The following is a 19527-nucleotide window of genomic DNA, read 5'->3' as shown; positions in this document are numbered from 1 at the left end:
AGCCCATTGCGCTCCCCGCGCCGCGCCCGTCCCAGGACCCCGCGTCGGGCTGCCCGCGCCCCGCCTGCCGCGCCCGCCCGTCCGCTCGCCCGTTCCCGCCCGCTTGGGTCCCACGGCCGGGGCCGCGCCCTCGCCGGGCCTCCGTGAGCGGGGCCGCCGTCCGTGTCCCCCGCGCCGCCCCGGCCGCCTCGAGCGCGGCGCCGTCAGGCAGGGCGCGGGCAGCCCGGCGCGGGGTCCTGGGACGGGCGCGGCGCGGGGCGCGGGCTCCTCGGCGGCTGCGGCCCGGGCGGCGGCGATGCTGTGGCCGCGGCTGGCGGCGGCCGAGTGGGCGGCGCTGGCCTGGGAGCTGCTGGGCGCCTCGGTGCTGCTGATCGCTGTGCGGTGGCTGGTGCGGCGGCTGGGCCCGCGGCCGGGAGGTCTGGGCCGCAGCGGGACCGCAGTTCCTCCGCCAAGCGCGGCCGCCGCCCCCGCCCCAGGTAAGGCCCAGGCGGTCGCTGGGTCCCCGCACCCGGGCCCCTTCCCCGCCCCGACGCCCTCCTCGGGCCTGGGGTCCGGGCCGCGCCCCTGGAGCCCCTGGAGCCGGCAGCAGTTGGGCGAGGCGGCCGGGGAAACCAGGGCCGGTCGGGAAAGGCCATTCCGGCCGCGGAAAGGGCAGTTGCGGGGGACTTGGCTTCCCGGGGCGGGGGCGGAGGGGCCACGCCGGGTTCGGAGGTGAGAGCTTTCCCGGGCCCGGGGGCAGCCTCCGGGGAAGGCGGCGGGGGCCCGGCGAGGCGTTAGCGGAGACTCTTGCTGCGGTCTATCGAGACCTGGGGAGGGATGGCCCAAAGGAGGGCGGCGGGGGAGGAAGCCCCTGGGTCCCGGGTGTGTTTGGAACGTGAAGCCACTGCGGTTACTGGTCATTGAACGTAAGGCAGAGACGGAAAAGGCAAATGTAACTTAGGGGTTTGGGGCCAGAGGAAACGGGAGAAGGTGGCCATTTATTGCTTTGCGGTAGACTGTCGGGTCTGGGTGATGTGGAGATCAGAGGTGGGTTTTGGTCGTTTTAAGTTTGAGGTGACTGATACAGTGAACTGTGTATTTCACCTCCATCCCCTTTTCCTGGCATACAAGTCTTGAAATCCCGGGAACCTCCAAAGTGATGTCTTTTGTAGGCTGAGTGGACTGGTGGCCGGCAGCCCCTAGGGAGCTTCTGGATGGGGCTGGTCGCAGGAAAGACCAAGGCAGGGTTAGAGGTTCTGGGGACTTTCAGCCCCACCCCCAACCTCTGGGAAGGAGAGAGGGGTGAAGGTTGAGTTGATCACCAATGGCTGATGAATCATGCCTGTGAAATGAAGTTTCTGTAAAAACCCAAAAGGGCTGGGTTCAGGGAGCTTCCAGATAGTACGTGGGGGTTCCTGGAGGCGGTGCCCAGAGGCCCTGAATTTACAAGCGCTTCCCCTCGGTTTTACCTCACGCATCTCTTCACCTGTATTCTTTGTAATTCTTTATACTGTGCTGGTAAGTGTAAGTAAAACATGTCTGTGAGTTCGGGAGCCACTCTAGCAAATTACCGCAACCTGAGGAGGTCACCGGGTTACGCCCCGTCGGTCCGAAGCGCAGGTCAAACAACCTGGGCACTGGAAGTGGGGGGCAGTCTTGGGGGGCTGAGCCGTTAACCTGTGGGGTCTGCTGGTATCTCCAGGAAGACGCTGTCAGAATAGATGACTGAGTTAGGATGACAGACGACACCCAGCCTGTGTCCACTGCAGAACTGATGACCTGCGTGATTTGTGGGGAGAAAATCCCCACATACCTGGTGTCTGAAGCATGTTGCAAGACTAGTGGGAGAAACTGAGTTTGTTTTTACTCTAAATTGTCAGACTGTTAGTCACTGCGGAGCGGTGCTTTCTGATGATTGAGTGGGGATTCCTGTCCATTTGTGTGAGTTTGTGTCTCGGCCCTACCACTTTTTTTTTTTTTTTTTTTGAAATGGAGTCTCGCCCTGTGGCCCAGGCTGGAGTGCAGTGGCGCGATCTCGGCTCACTGCAAGCTCCGCCTCCCGGGTTCAAGCGATTCTCCTGCCTCAGCCTCCCGAGTAGCTGGGATTACAGGCGCCTGCCACCACGCCCGGCTAATTTTTGTATTTTTAATAGAGACGGGGTTTCACCATGTTGGCCAGGATGGTCTCGAATTCCTGACCTAAGGTGATCCACCTGCCTCAGCTTCCCAAAATGCTGGGATTACAGGTGTGAGCCATCGCACCGGGCCCTACCACTTATTGCTGTGGGCTTAACCTGTTTTCAGCCTGCTCATTTAGGAATAGGGATGATAGTAATACCTGGTTAGGCTTTTTTGGGAGTTGGGTAAGTGCAGCACTTGGTATGTGTTAAGCATCTCTGAGTGCTGTTACTGTCACCACCGGCATCATCCAGGCAGAGCTGCGGACAAGGTGGCGGGGGGTGAGGCTGGTGTTTTGAGAATGGCTGAAATAAAAAATACTGATATTTTTATTTAATATAAAAATATATTTTTATATATGATGTATAATATATGTATATCATATGGTATATATAATACGCGTATATCATATGGCATATATAATATACATATGTTATATATATAGTGAGCAGAGATTTAGAGAAACTGGGTCTCGTGCATTGCAGGTGGGGATGGTAAGTGGTGCAGCTACTCTGGGAATCAGCCTGGCAGGTTTTTAGGAAGTTAAACCTGCCCTGCGTTCCTGAGCTTTTATTAGACAAATGAAAACTATTTTCACACAAAAACCCATATTTAATGTTCATAGCAACTTTATTTGTAATTACCAGAAACTGAAATAACTCAAATGGTTAAACTTGCACATTGATACCCCGGGGTGCCACTCCGCAGCGATCCTCTCTGCCACGTGGGTGCCCCGGGGTGCCACACTGCGCAATCCACTCTGCCACGTGGGTGCCCCGGGGTGCCACACTGCGCAATCCACTCTGCCATGTGGGTGCCCCGGGGTGCCACTCCGCAGTGATCCACTCTGCCACGTGGGTGCCCCGGGGTGCCACTCCACAGCGATCCACTCTGCCACGTGGGTGCCCTGGGGTGCCACTCTGCAGCGATCCTCTCTGCCACGTGGGTGCCCCAGGGTGCCACACTGCGTGATCCACTCTGCCACATGGGTGCCCCGGGGTGCCACTCCGCAGCGATCCACTCTGCCATGTGGGTGGATCTCAAGGGCATTATGCTGAATAGGAAAAGCCAATCTCAAAAGTTGTGTACTTGGCCGGGTGCGGTGGCTCATGCCTGTAATCCCAGCACTTTGGGAGGCCGAGGCAGGTGGATCACAAGGTCAGGAGTTCAAGATCAGCCTGGCCAACATGGTGAGGCAGTCTCCACTAAAAATACAAAAAAATAGCGGGGTGTGGTGGCAGGTACCTGTAATCCCAGCTACTCGGGAGGCTGAGGCAGCAGAATTGCTTGAACCCAGGAGGTGGAGGTTGCGGTGAGCAGAGATCATGCCACTGCACTCCAGCCTGGGCGACAGAGCAAGACTCCATCTCAAAAAAAAAAAAAATTGTTAATGGAACATTATAACCCAGTGTTCAGGCCTAGCTGTTTCTCACATCTTTACCCATCGATCTGTCAAAGACCTTGTGATCATACTGATACTTCCAATTTCAATGCGACGTCCGCGGGTTTATTCTTTTTTTTTTAGGTGGAGTCTCACTCTGTTGTCCAGGCTGGAGGCTCACTGCAACCTCTGCCTGCCCAGTTCAAGCGATTCTCCCACCTAGCCTGCTGAGTAGCTGGGATGACAGGTGCATGCCACCATGCCTGGCTAATTTTTGTATTTTTAGTAGACACCTGGTTTCATCATGTTGGCCAGGCTGGTCTCAAACACCTGACCTCAAATGATCCACGCACCTTGGCCTCCCAAAGTGCTGGGATTACCGGCATGAGCCACCGTGTCCGGCTCCCTGGCTTTATTCTAATGCAAGAGTCAGTAAACTGTGGTCCAAACTGGCCCCCACCTATTTTCCTTAGTAAAGTTTTATTGGAATACAACCATACCCTTTTGTTTATGTATATCTGTGGCTGTTCTTTTTTTTTTTTTTTTTGGAGACGGGGTCTTGCTCTGTTGCCCAGGTTGGAGTGCAGTGGCACAAACAGGGCTCACTGCATCCTCAAACTCTTAGGCTTAATTTATCCTCCTGCCTCAGCCCCCCAAGTAGTTGGAACCACAGGTGCACGTCACCACACTCAGCTAATTTTTTTTTTTTTTGAGACGGAGTCTCGCTCTGTCGCCCAGGCTGGAGTGCAGTGCCGCCATCTCTGCTCACTGCAAGTTCTGCCCCCTGGGTTCACACCATTCTCCTGCCTCAGCCTCCTGACTAGCTGGGACTACAGGTACCCGCCACCATGGCCTGCTAATTTTTTAGTATTTTTAGTAGAGACAGGGTTTCACCGTGTTTGCCAGGATAGTCTCAATCTCCTGACCTCATGATCCACCTGCCTCGGCCTCCCAAAGTGCTGGGATTACAGGCATGAGTCACCACGCCCAGCCATCAGATAATTTTTAAAGTTTTTGTAGAAAGGGTGTCGCTGTGTTGCCCAGGCTGGTCTTGAACTCCTGGGCTCAAGTGATCTTCCGGCCTCGGCCTCCCCCAGCACTGGGGTGACAGGTGTGAGCCGCCACACGCGGCCTGTGGCTGTTCTGAGCAATCACGTGGCCTTTGGCTCATAGAGTCTGAGATGCTTACTCTCTCGCCCTTTACAGGAATCGTTTGCTGAAACCCTGTTCTCACTCCCACTTTCCTTTCTGTCATTGAGAGTCCTGGCTCTCATCAGCCACCATGTATTCCAATTATTTGCTTTGCCCTAGAGTCCACAGAAAATAGCTTTAGGTGTGCTAACCTATACCATTGTGAAAACATCTACTGCCTAGAGCCTGTTCACACGGTAATGGTGCACAGTCCTTTTTGTCTTTCTCCTTAGAGCACCTAGTCACTCACTGTTTTCCAAAGTTACGTAGGTTAGCTTCCCCTGTGTTACTCACTTGTAATACAGTTAGGTGCATTTCTTCTGGCTAGTATTCCATGTGGGTGTCTCCCCCATCTTTTTGTTTATTTACTTATTTCTTTTTTGTTGTTGTTGTTTTTTTGAGGTGGAGTCTCGCTCTGTTGCCCAGGCTGGAGTGTAGTGGCGCGATCTTGGCTCACTGTGACCTCTGTCTCCTGGGTTCCAGCGAGCCTCCTGCCTCAGGTTCCCGAGTAGCTGGGATTACAGGTGCCCGCCACTGCGCCTGGCTAATTTTTGTATTTTTTTTTTAGTAGAGATGGGGTTTCACCATCTTGGCCAGGCTGGTCTCGAACTGCTGACCTCGTGATCCACCCACCTCGGTCTCCCAAAGTGCTGCGATTACAGGCGTGAGCCACCGCGCCCGGCTTTACTTATTTCTTGAGTATGTAAATCACGAACATGTGTTTAAAAGGCAGAACCCTGTAGAAACTTAAATTCAGATGTATTACTCCCCCACCGCCATCGTTTTTTTTGTTGTTGTTGTTGAGACAGGGTCTGATTCTGTCACCCAGGCTGGAGTGCAGGGTGCCATCTCAGCTCGTGGTGGCATCCACCTCCCAGACTCAAGTGATCCTCCTGCCTCAGCCCCCTGAGTAGCTGGGGCTGTAGGTGTGCACTACTATGCTCGGGTAATTTTTTTTTTTTGAAACAAGGTCTTGCTCTTGTCCCCTAGGCTGGAGTGCAGTGGCGTGATTTCGGCTCACTGCAACCTCCACCTACTGGGTTCAAGCAATTCTCCTGCCTCAGCCTCCCGAGTAGCTGGGGCTGTAGGTGTGCACTACTATGCTCGGGTAATTTTTTTTTTTTGAAACAAGGTCTTGCTCTTGTCCCCTAGGCTGGAGTGCAGTGGCGTGATTTCGGCTCACTGCAACCTCCACCTACTGGGTTCAAGCAATTCTCCTGCCTCAGCCTCCCGAGTAGCCGGGGCTGTAGGTGTGCACTACTATGCTCGGGTAATTTTTTTTTTTTGAAACAAGGTCTTGCTCTTGTCCCCTAGGCTGGAGTGCAGTGATTTCGGCTCACTGCAACCTCCACCTACTGGGTTCGAGCAATTCTCTTGCCTCAGCCTCCCGAGTAGCTGGGGTTACAGGCATGTACCACCACGCCCGGCTAATTTTTGTATTTTTAGTAGAGACGGGGTTTCACCATGTTGGCCAGGCTGGTCTTGAACTCCCGACCTCAGGTGATCTGCCTGCCTCCCAAAGAATACAACGGGCTGGGCATGGTGGCTTATGCCTGTAATCCCAGCACTTTGGGAGGTCGAGGCGGGCGGATCACCTGAGGTTGGGAGTTCAAGACCAGCCTGACCAACATGGAGAAACCCCGTCTCTACTAAAAGTACAAAATTAGCTGGGCGTGGTGGTGCACGCCTGTAATCCCAGCTACTCGGGAGGCTTGAGGCAGGAGAACCGCTTGAACCCAGGAGGCGGAGGTTGCAGTGAGCTGAGATCGCGCCACTGCACTCCAGCCTGCCTGGTGACAGAGCGAGACTCCGTCTCAAAAAGAAAAAAGGCTCACGCCTGTAATCCAAACACTTTGGGAGGCCAAGGCAGGTGGATCACCTGAGGTCGGGAGTGCAAGACCAACCTGGCCAACATGGTGAAACCCCGTCTCTCCTAAAAATACAAAAATTAGCTAGGTGTGATTCCAGGCGCCTGTAATCCCAGCTACTTGGGAGGCTGGGGCAGGAGAATCGCCTGAATCCAAGAGGCGGAGGTTGCAGTGAGCTGAGATCGTGCCACTGCACTCCAGCCTGGGTGACAGAGCAAAACTCTGTCTCAAAAAAAAAAAAAAAAAAAAATGGTGGCATTAGATTAAGGACAGAGAGTTTATATGAAAAGTGGAATCCTGCCCGGGACTGAGATCCTGTCTGTTTATTCGTAATTATTCTCCACTTGCCCCCACCCCTTAAACTGTGCCCTACAAGTTGCTTTGACCTACTGTGTGCCTGCTCCACTGTAGATTGGCCACAGCCCTTTGCATCAGTTCCTCAGCACCAAACTGTCTCTGTACAGAGAACCTGGTGAGGTGCTTATGCCTGGGCAGAATCTTGGGGTCAGTAGGTTCCCCCTCCAGGGTCTTTGGCAGACTCATTCATTGTTTAAAAGATAATCGCCTCTGCCAATAAGTAACAGCATTTTTGGAATTTTCTTGGAGTTGCGGAGATGGGGGCATCATAAAATGTTTTTGGCCGCCATGGTGGCTCACGCCTGTAATCCCAGCACTTTGGGAGGCCGAGGCGGGCGGATCACCTGCGGTCAGGAGTTCGAGACCAGCCCAGCCAGCATGGAGAAACCCCGTCTCTACTGAAAATACAAAAATTAGCCGGGCGTGGTGGCAGACCCCTGTAGTCCCAGCTACTTGGGAGGCTGAGGCTGGAGAATCACTTGAACTCAGGAGGTAGAGGTTGCAGTGAGCTGCGATAGCACCACTGCACTCCAGCCTGCGCGACAGAGGGAGACATCATCTCGAAAAAAAAAAAATTCTTTTTTTTTTTTGAGCTGGAGTTTCGTTCTTGTTGTCTAAGCTGGAGTGCAGGGGTGCGATCTCGGCTAATTGCAGCCTCCGCCTCCTGGGTTCAAGCGATTCTCCAGCCTCGGCCTCCCAAGTAGCTGGGATTACAGGCATCCGCCACCACACCCGGCTAATTTTTTGTATTTTCAGTAGAGACGTGGTTTCACCATGTTGGCCGGGCTGGTCTCGAACTCCTGACCTCAGATGATCCGCCCGCCTCAGCCTCCCAAAATGCTGGGATTACAGGCGTGAGCCACCGTGTCCAGCCAAGAAAAAAAGTTTTGAATGAAAGAAACAGAAACTGATGCCATTATATAATGAACCCTAGTACTCGTCACCCAGCTTCAGCAGGTGTTAGTATTTTGTGACTCTTTGATTTTTTTGTCTTGGGCCTAGGTGAAATGACAATGGATGCTCTGTTGGCTCAATTGAAACTTCTGAATCCAGATGACCTTAGAGAAGAAATCGTCAAAGCTGGATTGAAATGTGGACCCATTACATCAACTACAAGGTTCATTTTTGAGAAAAAATTGGCTCAGGCTTTACTGGAGCAAGGAGGAAGGCTGTCTTCTTTCTACCACCATGAGGCAGGTGTCACAACTCTCAGCCAAGACCCACAAAGGATTTTGAAGCCAGCTGAAGGGAACCCAACTGATCAGGCTGGTTTTTCTGAAGACAGAGATTTTGGTTACAGTGTGGGCCTGAATCCTCCAGAGGAGGAAGCTGTGACATCCAAGACCTGCTCGGTGCCCCCTAGTGCCACCGACACCTACAGAGCTGGAGCGACTGCGTCTAAGGAGCCGCCCCTGTACTATGGGGTGTGTCCAGTGTATGAGGACGTCCCAGCGAGAAATGGTAATGGGACCGTGTGTAGGATTTCCTCACACAGATAGCACATACGCGGAGGGGCGGGATGATGTCTGAAAATGGAAAACTACAGATTAAGAAGGAAAAAATCCAATCCCCTCCATCTCATCACCCCAGTTAACCATTGTTAACATTTTTATGTAGAACTTTTCTGAAATATTTGTGAATTTAACATGAGAACTGTTAAAATTTGTTAGGTAAATTGGATTCTATGAGATATGCTGGACTGAGATATTAATATTAACTGGCTGCTGCTGTTGGTTAGGAACTTTGTTGATTAGTCATCTCCCCCTTTTTAAAATGCAGTGTAACCTGCACATCTTTTATGTTAATGAATGCAAATGGCCAATGAATGTATAAATACTTTTCAGCATCAAAGATTTGTGGTTTTATTTTGTTTTTATTTATTTATTTTTTGAGACAAAGTCTCGCTCTGTTGCCCAGGCCAGAGTGCAGTGGCGCGATCTCGGCTCACTGCAACCTCTGCCCTCCCAGTTTAAGCGATTCTCCTGCCTCAGCCTCCTGAGTAGCTGGGATTACAGGCGCCTGCCACCGCGCCTGGCTAATTTTTTGTATTTTTAGTAGAGACGGGGTTTCACCATCTTGGCCAGGCTGGTCTTGAACTCCTGACCTCATGATCCACCTGCCTTGGCCTCCCAAAGTGCTGAGATTACAGGCTTGAGCCACCGCGCCCGGCCATTTTATTTTTTTAATTTATTCATTCATCTGAAACAGGGTGTTACTCTGCCACCTAGGCTGCATTGCAGTGGTGCAGTCACAGCTCACTGCAGCCTCAACCTTTCTGGCTCAGGTGATCCTCCCACCTCAGCCGCTTGAGTAGCTGGCACCACAGGCATACGCCACCACACACAGCTAATTTTTGTGTTGGTTTTTTTTGTTTTGTTTTGTTTTGTTGAGACAGAGTCTCGCACTGTCGCCTGGGCTGGAGTGCAGTGGCGCGATCTCAGCTCACTGTAACCTCAGCCTCCCGAGTAGCTGGGAACTACAGGCGCCCGCCACCATACCCAGCTAATTTTTTGTATTTTTAGTAGAGATAAGGTTTCGCGATTTTGGCCAAGCTGGTCTCGAACCCCTGACGTCGTGATCTGCCCACCTCGGCCTCCCAAAGTTCTGGGATTACAGGTGTGAGCCATCACGCCCGGCCAATTTTTGTATTTTTTATAGAGGCGGGGTTTCGCCACGTTGCCCAGGCTGCTCTTGAACTGCCCTCAAGCGATCCACCCACCTTGGTCTCCCAAAGTGCTAAGATCACAGGCACACACCAGCACGCCTAGCTAATTGGTTGTTTTTGGTGGTTTTTTTTTTTGAGACTGGGGTCTCTCTCTCACCCAGGTTGGGGTGTAGTGATGCAATCTCAACAACTCACCGCAACGTCTGCCTACCAGGCTCAAGGAGTCCTCCCACCTCAGCCTCCGGAGTAGCTTGGGATCGCTGGGATCACGGGCACGTGCCAGTACATGCCAGTTTTTTTGTATTCTTGGTAGAGACAATGTTTCCCCATGTTGCCCAGGCTGGTCTCCAACTCCTGGGCTCAAGTGATCCGCCAGGCTCAGCCTCCCGAAGTGCTGGGATTACAGGCGTGAGCCACCTCGCCTGGCCACACCTAGGTAATTAATTTTTTTTTTTTTTTTAAGAGACTGGGTCTCGCTTTATTGCTTAGGCTGGTCTTGAACTCCTGGCTTCAAGCAGTCCTCCCACCTGAGCCTCCCAAAGTGCTGAGATTACAGGTGTGAGCCACTGTGCCCAGCCCAAGAATTGTAATTTTAAAGAAGATTTAGCATTGGAAAAAAAAAATGAGAACTCAGTATTAATTGGAATGCCAGAAATTGCACACTGTCATGAGTATTGTTATTACTGTGATACCATTTGTGGTGACGCCTATGAGTACATAATTGGTTAAACACTATGAATAGAATGGAATATTCTTCTTCTGTAAGATCTTTTTAAAGAATAGGTAGGGGCCGGGCGCGGTGGCTCACGCCTGTAACCCCAGCACTTTGGGAGGCCGAGGCAGGCAGATCACGAGGTCAGGAGATCGAGACCATCCTGGCTAACACAGTGAAGCCCCGTCTTTACTAAAAATACAGAAAATTAGCGGGGTGTGGTGGCGGGCACCTGTAGTCCCAGCTATTTAGGAGGCTGAGGTTGCAGTGAGCTGAGATTGTGCCACTGCATTCCAGCCTGAGCGACAGAGCTAGATTCCATCTCAAAAAAAAGAAAGTAACACTGCGAAATGATCATGGTGCAGTTTTTATTTTTATTATTTATTTATTTATTTATTTACTTATTATTTGAGACAGAGTCCCGGTCTGTCGCCAGGCCGGAGTGCAGTGGTGCGATCTTGGCTCACTCCAACCTCTGCCTTTTGGGTTCCAGTGATTTTCCTGCTGCAGCCTCCCGAGTAGCTAGTACTACAGGCGTGCGCGACCACGCCCGGCTAATTTTGTATTTTTAGTAGAGACAGGGTTTCTCCACGTTGGTCAGGCTGGTCTCGAACTCTCAACGTCAGGTGATCCACCTGCCTCAGCCTCCCAAAGTGCTGGGATTACAGGCGTGAGCCACCGTGCCCGAACTATGGCTATTTTTATCCAGTAGTGGACAGTAACCATTCCTCTCTTATATTGTTCATAAATTTTTGTCTCCTGGCCAGTAGTGTATGTCTTATGTATTTACGATAGTCTCATACAAAACTTAATTGTGATAGTTCCACTACAGAGCTTTAATATTTTTATATAATCAGGATTATCTTGTTTTGAATGGTTTCTTGGCATGTTTAAAAAGGCATTCCCAGCCGGGTACAGTGGCTCATGCCTGTAATCTCAGCACTTTGGGAGGCTGAGGTGGGCAGGTCACCTAAGGTCAGGAGTTCAAGACTAGCCTGGCCAACATGGTGAAACCCCGTCTCTACTAAAAATACAACAATTAGCCAGTCATGGTGGCCGGTGCCTATAATCCCAGCTACACGGGAGGCTGAGACGGGAGAATCGCTTGGACCTGAGAGATGATGGTCGCAGTGAGCCAAGATCACACCACTGCACTCCAGCCTCGGCAGCTGAGTGAGACTCCATGTCAAAAAAAACCCAGCCATTCCCGGCTGGGCGCCGTGGCTGACACCTGTAATCCCAGCACTCTGGGAGGCCGAGGCGGGCGGATCACCTGAGGTCAGGAGTTTGAGACCAGCCTGGCCAACATGATGAAACCCCGTCTCTACTAAAAATACAAAAAATTAGGCATGGTGGCGGACGCCCATAATCCCAGCTACTCGGGAGGCTGAGAATCGCTTGAACCTGGGAGGCAGAGGTTGCAAGAGCCAAGATCGTGCCACTGCACTTGAGCTTGAGCGACAGAGCGAGACTCTGTCTCCAAAAAAAAAAATAAAGTAAAAAATAAAAAGGCGTTCCCTGTTCAAAATTGGGTTTAAAATTCTCTTATGTTCTTGGCTGACATAATTATAGTTTTTTTTTAATTTGCCTTTTAATAATTTTTATTTAGATCTTTATACGAAATTTAGTTTTTAGGATAGAATCTTGGCATATAGAATTACATATATGAACATAATATGTATCATGTTACATGCATATGTGCACACCGTCGAGCTTGTTAATTGTTCTGTTTTGGCTAGCTTAGGCCCTTTTTCTTCAGGATTAAAGATCTGAACTAAGCCAGGCGACTGGGTAGCAGACGTGGAAGCTGATGGTTAGGCCCAGGGCATGGCCAGGTGACAGCTCTCCAGTCACTCATCTCTGATTTTCATTTGTTACTTTTCTTACCCAGAAAGGATCTATGTTTATGAAAATAAAAAGGAAGCATTGCAAGCTGTCAAGATGATCAAAGGGTCCCGATTTAAAGCTTTTTCTACCAGAGAAGACGCTGAGAAATTTGCTAGAGGAATTTGTGATTATTTCCCTTCTCCAAGCAAAACGTCCTTACCACTGTCTCCTGTGAAAACAGCTCCACTCTTTAGCAATGACGGCTTGAAAGGTAAATCACGCAGCCATTCACATCTTGGTGTTCCTGTCACATTGATCCCACCCTGTTTTGTGCCGTCTTTCCTCCGATGTGGTAACTTGTTTTCTCCATGAGGGTAGAGTCGATGGGGTCTCAGTGGACCAGGAGGCCATGCTGGCTCCGATGCTGGTGTGCCAGTAATTAGCATCTTGACTGTGGAGAAGCTGAAAAGAACGCTGTGGCCGCTTCCATCTGTCCCCGTGTCTGTTGGATTTTTTTCTTTTTTTTTTTGTAAAGAGACAGGGTCTTGTTCTTTTGCCAGCCTGGAGTGCAGTCTGGTGCTATCATGGCCCACTGCAGCCTCAAACTCCTGGGCTCAAGCAATCCACCTGCTTTAGCCTCCCAAGTAGTTGAGAAATAGGCGTGCACCACCACACCCAGCTAATTTAAACTTTTTCTTTTCTTTTTTTTTTTTTTGAGATGGAGTCTTGCTCTGTCGCCCAGGCTGGGGTGCAGTGGTGCGATCTCGGCTCACTGCAAGCTCCACCTCCCGGATTCAAGCGATTCTCCTGCCTCAGCCTCCCGAGTAGCTGGGATTACAGGTGCACACTGCCACACCCGGCTAATGTTTGTATTTTTAGCCACCATGTTGGCCAGGCTAGAATTTAAGATTTTTTTATGGAGACAGGGTCTTGCCATGTTGCCAAGGCTGGTTGAATTGCTGGCATCAGGTGATCCTCCCATCTCAGCCTCCCAAAGTGCTGGGATGACAGGCGTGAGCCCCTGCGCCTTTTTGGATCCTGAAACCAGTCTACTTCCCCACCTGAAGCTATACCTACTTCAAGGACTAGGGCATCTGGAGAAGGCGGGCTCATCTGTAGGAGCGGTCCAGCCCGAAGTCTGACCCATGCCCACCTCCCAGCTCAGAACTAGGGTTTTGTGTGAAGAGGCTCTTCACGGTCAGCGTGGGGTAGAACCTCCGCCTTTACCTGTCGTCTGGCCTCAGCTCCTGCTCCCTCTCGCAGCTCACAGTTGTCTGGGCTTCCCTGGTGGGCTGGTACTCCAGAAGAATGTTGCCCTCTCCTTCCAGTCATCCGCCTGCCCTCAGTCAGCCTTATACAGGTGCTTCCTGGATGGAAACCAGAGTGGCTTCTAACAGGTACGGATTTCCTTCTTTGCAATTTGTGAGAATTCCTCAGAAGGAAATCACCTTAAGACAGAAATCAGGCCGGGCACGGTGGCTCATGCCTGTAATCCCAGCACTTTGGGAGGCCGAGGTGGGCGGATCACTTGAGGTCAGGAGTTTGAGACCAGCCTGGCCTACATGGTGAAAACCCGCTTCTACCAAAAATATAAAAAATTGGCCAGGCGCGGTGGCTCACGCCTGTGATCCCAGCACTTTGGGAGGCTGAGGCGGGTGGATCATCTCAGGTCAGGAGTTTGAGACCAGCCTGGCCTACATGGTGAAACCCCGTCTCTATTAAAAATACGAAAATTAGCTGGCTGTGGTGGCAGGTGCCTGTAATCCCAGCTACTTGGGAGGCTGAGGCAGGAGAATTGCTTGAAACCAGAAGGCAGAGGTTGCAGTGAGCTGAGATCGCGCCACTGCACTCCAGCCTGGGCGAAAGAGCAAAACTGCGTCCCCCCAAAAAAATCAGCTGGGGGTGGTGGCAGGCTCCTTAATCCTGTAATCCTTTGCAGCCACACTGTGCACATCGAAGGTCTTGCGTGATTTCTGGGAGTGTTCCCTTGCCCGCTGCTGCCGTTATTCCTCCTCCACCTACTGACCGAGCTTTCAGAGTTCACTGGCCGGGTGTGGTGACTCATCCCTGTAATTACAACACTTTTGGGGGCTGAGGCAGAAGGATCCCTTGAAGCCAGGAGTTTGAGACCAGCCTGGGCAACATAGACCTCATCTCTAAAAATACTATATATATATATATATATATATATGCCAGGCGTGTTGGCACACAACTGTAGTCCCAGCTACTTGAGGGGCTGAGATCACTTGAGCCCAGGAGGTCGAGGCTGCAGTGAGCTATATTCGTGCCACCACACTCCAGCCTGGGTAACAGAGCCAGACCCTGTCTCTGAAAAAACACAAAGTTCACCAAACTTGGCCTCATTCACAGAGCCTTTCCCAGCAAGATTGTGGCAGGGTCTGGCTGCTCTTCCGCTTGCTGTGCTCATGGGGGGCGCGCTGGCTGCCGTTGTAGGCTGGGGCCCCCAGTGAGATTGTGGCCGGGTCTGGCTGCTCTCCCCTACTTGCTCTGCTGACAGGGGCACGCTGGCTGCCATTGCGTTGCATGCTGGGGCCGGTGGCCGCGGGCCCTTCTCGTCTTTTCTCGCCTGTGCCTCCCAGTTGGCCCAGAAGCCTCTGTGGAAAGCTCCTTATCCCTCATCAGAGGGTGCATGGGTGACGAGTGACTTTTGGTGAAACTGATTGTTCTTAAATTCTGTCTCTTACTGACAGATGGTTTGTGCTTGTCGGAATCAGAAACAGTCAACAAAGAGCGAGCGAACAGTTACAAAAATCCCCGCACGCAGGACCTCACCGCCAAGCTTCGGAAAGCTGTGGAGAAGGGAGAGGAGGACACCTTTTCTGACCTTATCTGGAGCAACCCCCGGTATCTGATAGGCTCAGGAGACAACCCCACTATCGTGCAGGTAGGTCTCGGCGGTTCCCTCGGGCAGGTGCGTGGTCCCGGCCGTTCCATTGCAGCACTCGCACAGGGCGTGTCCACACGTCAGACAGGAAGCTCAGAGCATGCGGTTCTCTTTCAGGAAGGGTGCAGGTACAACGTGATGCATGTTGCTGCCAAAGAGAACCAGGCTTCCATCTGCCAGCTGACTCTGGATGTCCTGGAGAACCCTGACTTCATGAGGCTGATGTACCCTGATGACGACGAGGCCATGCTGCAGAAGCGTATCCGTTACGTGGTGGACCTGTACCTCAACACCCCCGACAAGATGGTGCGTGCACACCCTCCACTCACACTTTCTTTTTTTAATTGGTTAAAAGTTTTCCCCCAAAAGAATGTTTTATCGACAAGTTACTCATTAGTATAATAACTTTGGGGAAAAGATACATCAATTACACCCCTGCAACCTGCCTTCTCACCACATCCCACTGGACAAAGGGCACCGAGTGCTGGGGTTCCCTGGCCCCTGCATCATCGTCGTGTGTGCAGTGCTGTCCCCGAGGGTGTCTGAACTGTCTGGGGACACGGTTGTCAGAGGACATTTCCTCTGCCGAACAGGACACCTTGAGCTAAGCAGCCCTTCCCCTCCCGGGAGTGGCAGAGCTGTGCACACCACACACAGGCAGGCCCTCAGTGTCCTACCAAGAGCCACTGAGGCACAGAGCTGCCCCTGCAGACCACACTGCCTGACACTCAGGGCTGTGATGAGAGAGGCTGCCTGACACGCAGGGCTGTGGTGAGAGAGAGGCTGCCTGACACACAGGGCTGTGGTGTGAGAGAGGCTGCCTGACGCGCAGGGCTGTGGTGAGAGAGAGAGGCTGCTGGGGTGCGACTGCTTAGAAACAGGAACGATCTTGGTAGCTCCGGAGAAAAGGTGACAGCAATCCTGGCCGATGCCCACGCCCCACCCTCCAGCTGACCTGTGGGGTCATTTCATCTGAAGTGCAGTCAGCAGGCGGGTTGGAGTCACTGATGAGTGCCCCCCGGGCCAGGCCCATGCAAGGCAGCACTGGGAAGCGGGCACAGCTCTTCTAAAGGGTGCTAAAGACAGGCTTTTCCTTCTCTTAGCCCCTCCCACCCCTGGGAGCCCAAGAGTCCTTCAGGGCAGAGTAGGGAGCCAGGGGAGCTGCCCTGCTTGAGAAGAGAAGCACGTTTTATACACTGGGATGGAGCGTGTTAGTGAAACCAGCACCCCAACTGGAACAGGCAGTCACACAGGCCAGGTGTAAAATCCCACACAGGACTCACAGCCATTGAGCAACCCTCGTTTATGTTTATGATAAATAAAGCATCAGGTAATGTGAGGCTTGAATTTCAGCTTGAGTCCAAAGACATAATATTCTCTCACTAGGAGGCTAAAGCTGCTTTGCCTAATTTCAATTTTTGAAAAGTCCACTGCATTAAAAAAAAAATAATGAATTTGCTTTTCATTAAAGCTAGATTAGTACAACAATTGGGCAGTTGTTGATATTCAGTTTACTTTCTGTGGGCAGAAAATGGACACTTCTTGTTTAGCATTTCAAGATAAAAACTCATGGAACAGGTAGGGCTTTCGGGGTGATTGCATTCCTTCTGTGAGTTAGGGAAGGAGGAGGTCAAAAATGCCACTTATGCGTAGGACTCTTCAATGCTTCAACATTCTGATGGGCTAACCTGATTCTTTTTTTTTTTTTTTTTTTGAGACAGAGTCTTGCTCTGTCTCCCAGGTGGGAGTGCAGTGGCGCGATCTCGGCTCACTGCAAGCTCCTCCTCCTGGGTTCAACTGATTCTCCTGCCTCAGCCTCCCGAGTAGCTGGGACTACAGGCGCCCGCCACCATGCCGGCTAATTTTTTTGTATTTTTAGTAGAGATGGGGTTTCACCGTGTTAGCCAGGATGGTCTCCATCTCCTGACCTCATGATCGGCCCGCCTTGGCCTCCCAGAGTGCTGGGATTACGGGCGTGGGCCACCGTGCCTGGCCACTAACGTGATTCTTAAAGGGAGCCTGGGCTTTGGCTCAGTATTTCAAATCCTCCGCCCTGTCCACTTCCTGTACCCCTAGGAAGGACAGCACAGTTATCTGTTTCACCTACAAACTTTAGTATATAACTATGTACACAACTGTTGAAATTCATGTGGATGCAGTAGCCACGTCTCCTTGTGGATGGGCAGGACTGTTCTCAAAGCCGGCTCTGCGTGTGCATCCTGGCTGGCCGCTTCGTTGCGCAGAGCTCCGGCCGTGATGCTGAGGGTGTGTATGTGTGCTCTGCAGCTGAGCGTAAGCGACCACAGGCTTAGAGAGGTGTGGGATCCGACGGGCTTGTCGCCCCTCCCTGCTGAGGAAGGGAGATTGTCCTTGCTGTTCTCTGTCACCCACGACCTTAGACTTCATGGGCCCAACTTGGTCTTCAAACGACTTGAAAGTTGCAGAGTTCCTTACGTCTCCGAGCTTCCTGCTGATGGCAGAGCCCACCATGGACAGGGCTGCTGAGGTCTCTGTCTTGGTTGAGGTCTTCTTTCTTGCTGTGGGAGCATTTCCTGAGTCTTGCAGAGATCCGGGTGGGCCACTTTCTCATTCCACTTCCACATTTCTCAGAAGTCTTCACATAGGCGTTAGAGCAGGTTCTGTTTCAGCCTCCAAGGCAGAGAGGCCCAGCCTCCTCTCAAGCTCTCCACAGTCCCCCCTCCTTGGCTGCCAGCACTGGTGTAGAGTGACAGTTTCCTCATCCATCTTGGTAGCTGGGCCCTGAGCTCTTCCTCCTCAGCCTCTGTCAGACCCTCAACAGCAGTAGCCTGGGCAGCCCCACCTGTGTCAACAGGGACATTGGTCATGGAGTTGGACGGCAGGCCTTTGTGAGGAGAATTCGGGTTGACATCTTGGCTGGCGGCGTCTGTGTTCAGGCAGTCATGGGCCGCGGTGCGGGCGCTGTGGGAGCCGAGTGATGGGCTGTGGGAGCCGAGCAGGCAGCAGCAGGGTTGCTCACTGCACGCACGCTGCCCGGGAGCCGCCTCCGCTGGCTGTTTTAATAGGAATGGTAGCCAGTATTGTAGTTTAAGAAAGATTTGTGAGGCCGGGTGCGGTGGCTCACGCCTGTAATCCCAGCACTTTGGGAGGCCGAGGCAGGCGGATCACGAGGTCAGGAGATCGAGACCATCCTGGCTAACGCGATGAAACCCCGTCTCTACTAAAAATACAAAACATTAGCTGGGCGTGGTGGCGGGCACCTGTAGTCCCAGCTGCTTGGGAGGCTGAGGCAGGAGAATGGCATGAACCTGGGAGGCGGAGCTTGCAGTAAGCCCATATCACGCCACTGCACTCCAGCCTGGGCAACACAGCGAGACTCTGTCTCAAAAAAAAAGTCTATAGTGCTTACTATCTGGTCCTTGTCCAAGAAAGCTTGCCAGCCCCTGGACAGAAGGATGGAGTACAGGTAGCATGGTGGTATATGCAAACATCCAGACCTTTTTGGGGTCGTGTGAGAGAGTTGTAAGGGATACCTCCAGTGGGTGATGGCGGGAGGGAGCTGTAGGAGGACATTTGCGGGTGACCTAGGCTGTGTTGCCAGGGAGTGGAGGCGGGGGTGTCAGTGCAGGCCGCAGGGGCCATGACGAGTTTTTCTTCCCTGTGCAGAAGCTTAGGGATGGCTGCCATGGCATACGATGCCACCGGACACTTCACAGCCAGAATCTTGGTAATCAGAGGTGACGAGAGAAGGTGTTTCTGGCTGTGCTACATGTAAATGAATTCTGTTTTCTACACGGTGCAGTGGAGCTGCCTGTGGGATGTCCAAGTGAGGTGCCTGGGAGGGAGTTGGCCCTTCAGGTCTTGGGCTCAGGGGCACTGTTGACCATGAGGCCCGCTGGTCTGTAGGCCACAGTTGAAGGTGACATTGAGACTGCCCAGAGCATAAGGAAGGATCAGAGGTGCAGCTGTGGGAGCTCCAGGCAGATGGTGTGGAGACCTGTGACACCATCCAGGGAAGGAGGGCATGACGCAGCGTCACGGACGGAGACCTGGGTTCCCAGCCAGGGCGTGATGCAGCATCATCAGCAGTGAAAAAAATTTCGTTTACTGTGGTGTCACATGCTGCAGAGACTTCTTTGAGTACAGACCAAATTCGTGGGCTTTGCTTTATTCTGGTTGTGGTCCTCATCTGTGTATTTCACTTTCTGGGCATGTTTTACATGACATTGTACTGGGCCCTGAATGGTTAAAGCTGCTGTTCACTGTTTATGGAGAATTTAAGCTCCTCCAGGGTCTGGGCACCCAGGTCAGTATGCTAAGCTCAAGCCTTGGCATGAAGTGGGTATGTGCTAGAATGCCAATTATTTTTCCATTATAAAAGCAGCGTCTTTTATGGCCTTTTTGTTTGTGAGTCTTTTTTTTTAAAAAAAGTATAAGCCGGGCTCGGTGACTCACACCTGTAATCCCAGCACTTTGGGAGGCAAA

At 52.1% G+C, this 19527-nt stretch overlaps 1 protein-coding gene and 1 pseudogene across 1 annotated transcript in view; one reads left to right on the top strand and one right to left on the bottom strand.

Annotated features, from left to right (window-relative positions):
* Nucleotides 1–236: 236 nt before the first annotated feature.
* Nucleotides 237–19527, top strand: part of ANKLE2 (ankyrin repeat and LEM domain containing 2) — a 37880-nt gene continuing 18589 nt past the window's right edge. The window contains exons 1-5 of the mRNA XM_055096424.2: nucleotides 237–476; nucleotides 7957–8415; nucleotides 12223–12429; nucleotides 14870–15063; nucleotides 15181–15369. Of these exons, the coding sequence (XP_054952399.1) occupies nucleotides 296–476; nucleotides 7957–8415; nucleotides 12223–12429; nucleotides 14870–15063; nucleotides 15181–15369 (1230 nt within the window). The 5' untranslated portion in view covers nucleotides 237–295. The remainder of the gene's footprint in view (nucleotides 477–7956; nucleotides 8416–12222; nucleotides 12430–14869; nucleotides 15064–15180; nucleotides 15370–19527) is intronic.
* On the bottom strand, nucleotides 15871–18684 carry LOC103785413 (tumor protein D54-like; annotated as a pseudogene).

Source organism: Pan paniscus, chromosome 10 (assembly GCF_029289425.2).
Source record: "Pan paniscus chromosome 10, NHGRI_mPanPan1-v2.0_pri, whole genome shotgun sequence".
NCBI lineage: Eukaryota > Metazoa > Chordata > Mammalia > Primates > Hominidae > Pan > Pan paniscus.
Note: the sequence above shows the minus strand (reverse complement) of the source record. Positions and strands in the feature narration are given on the sequence as shown.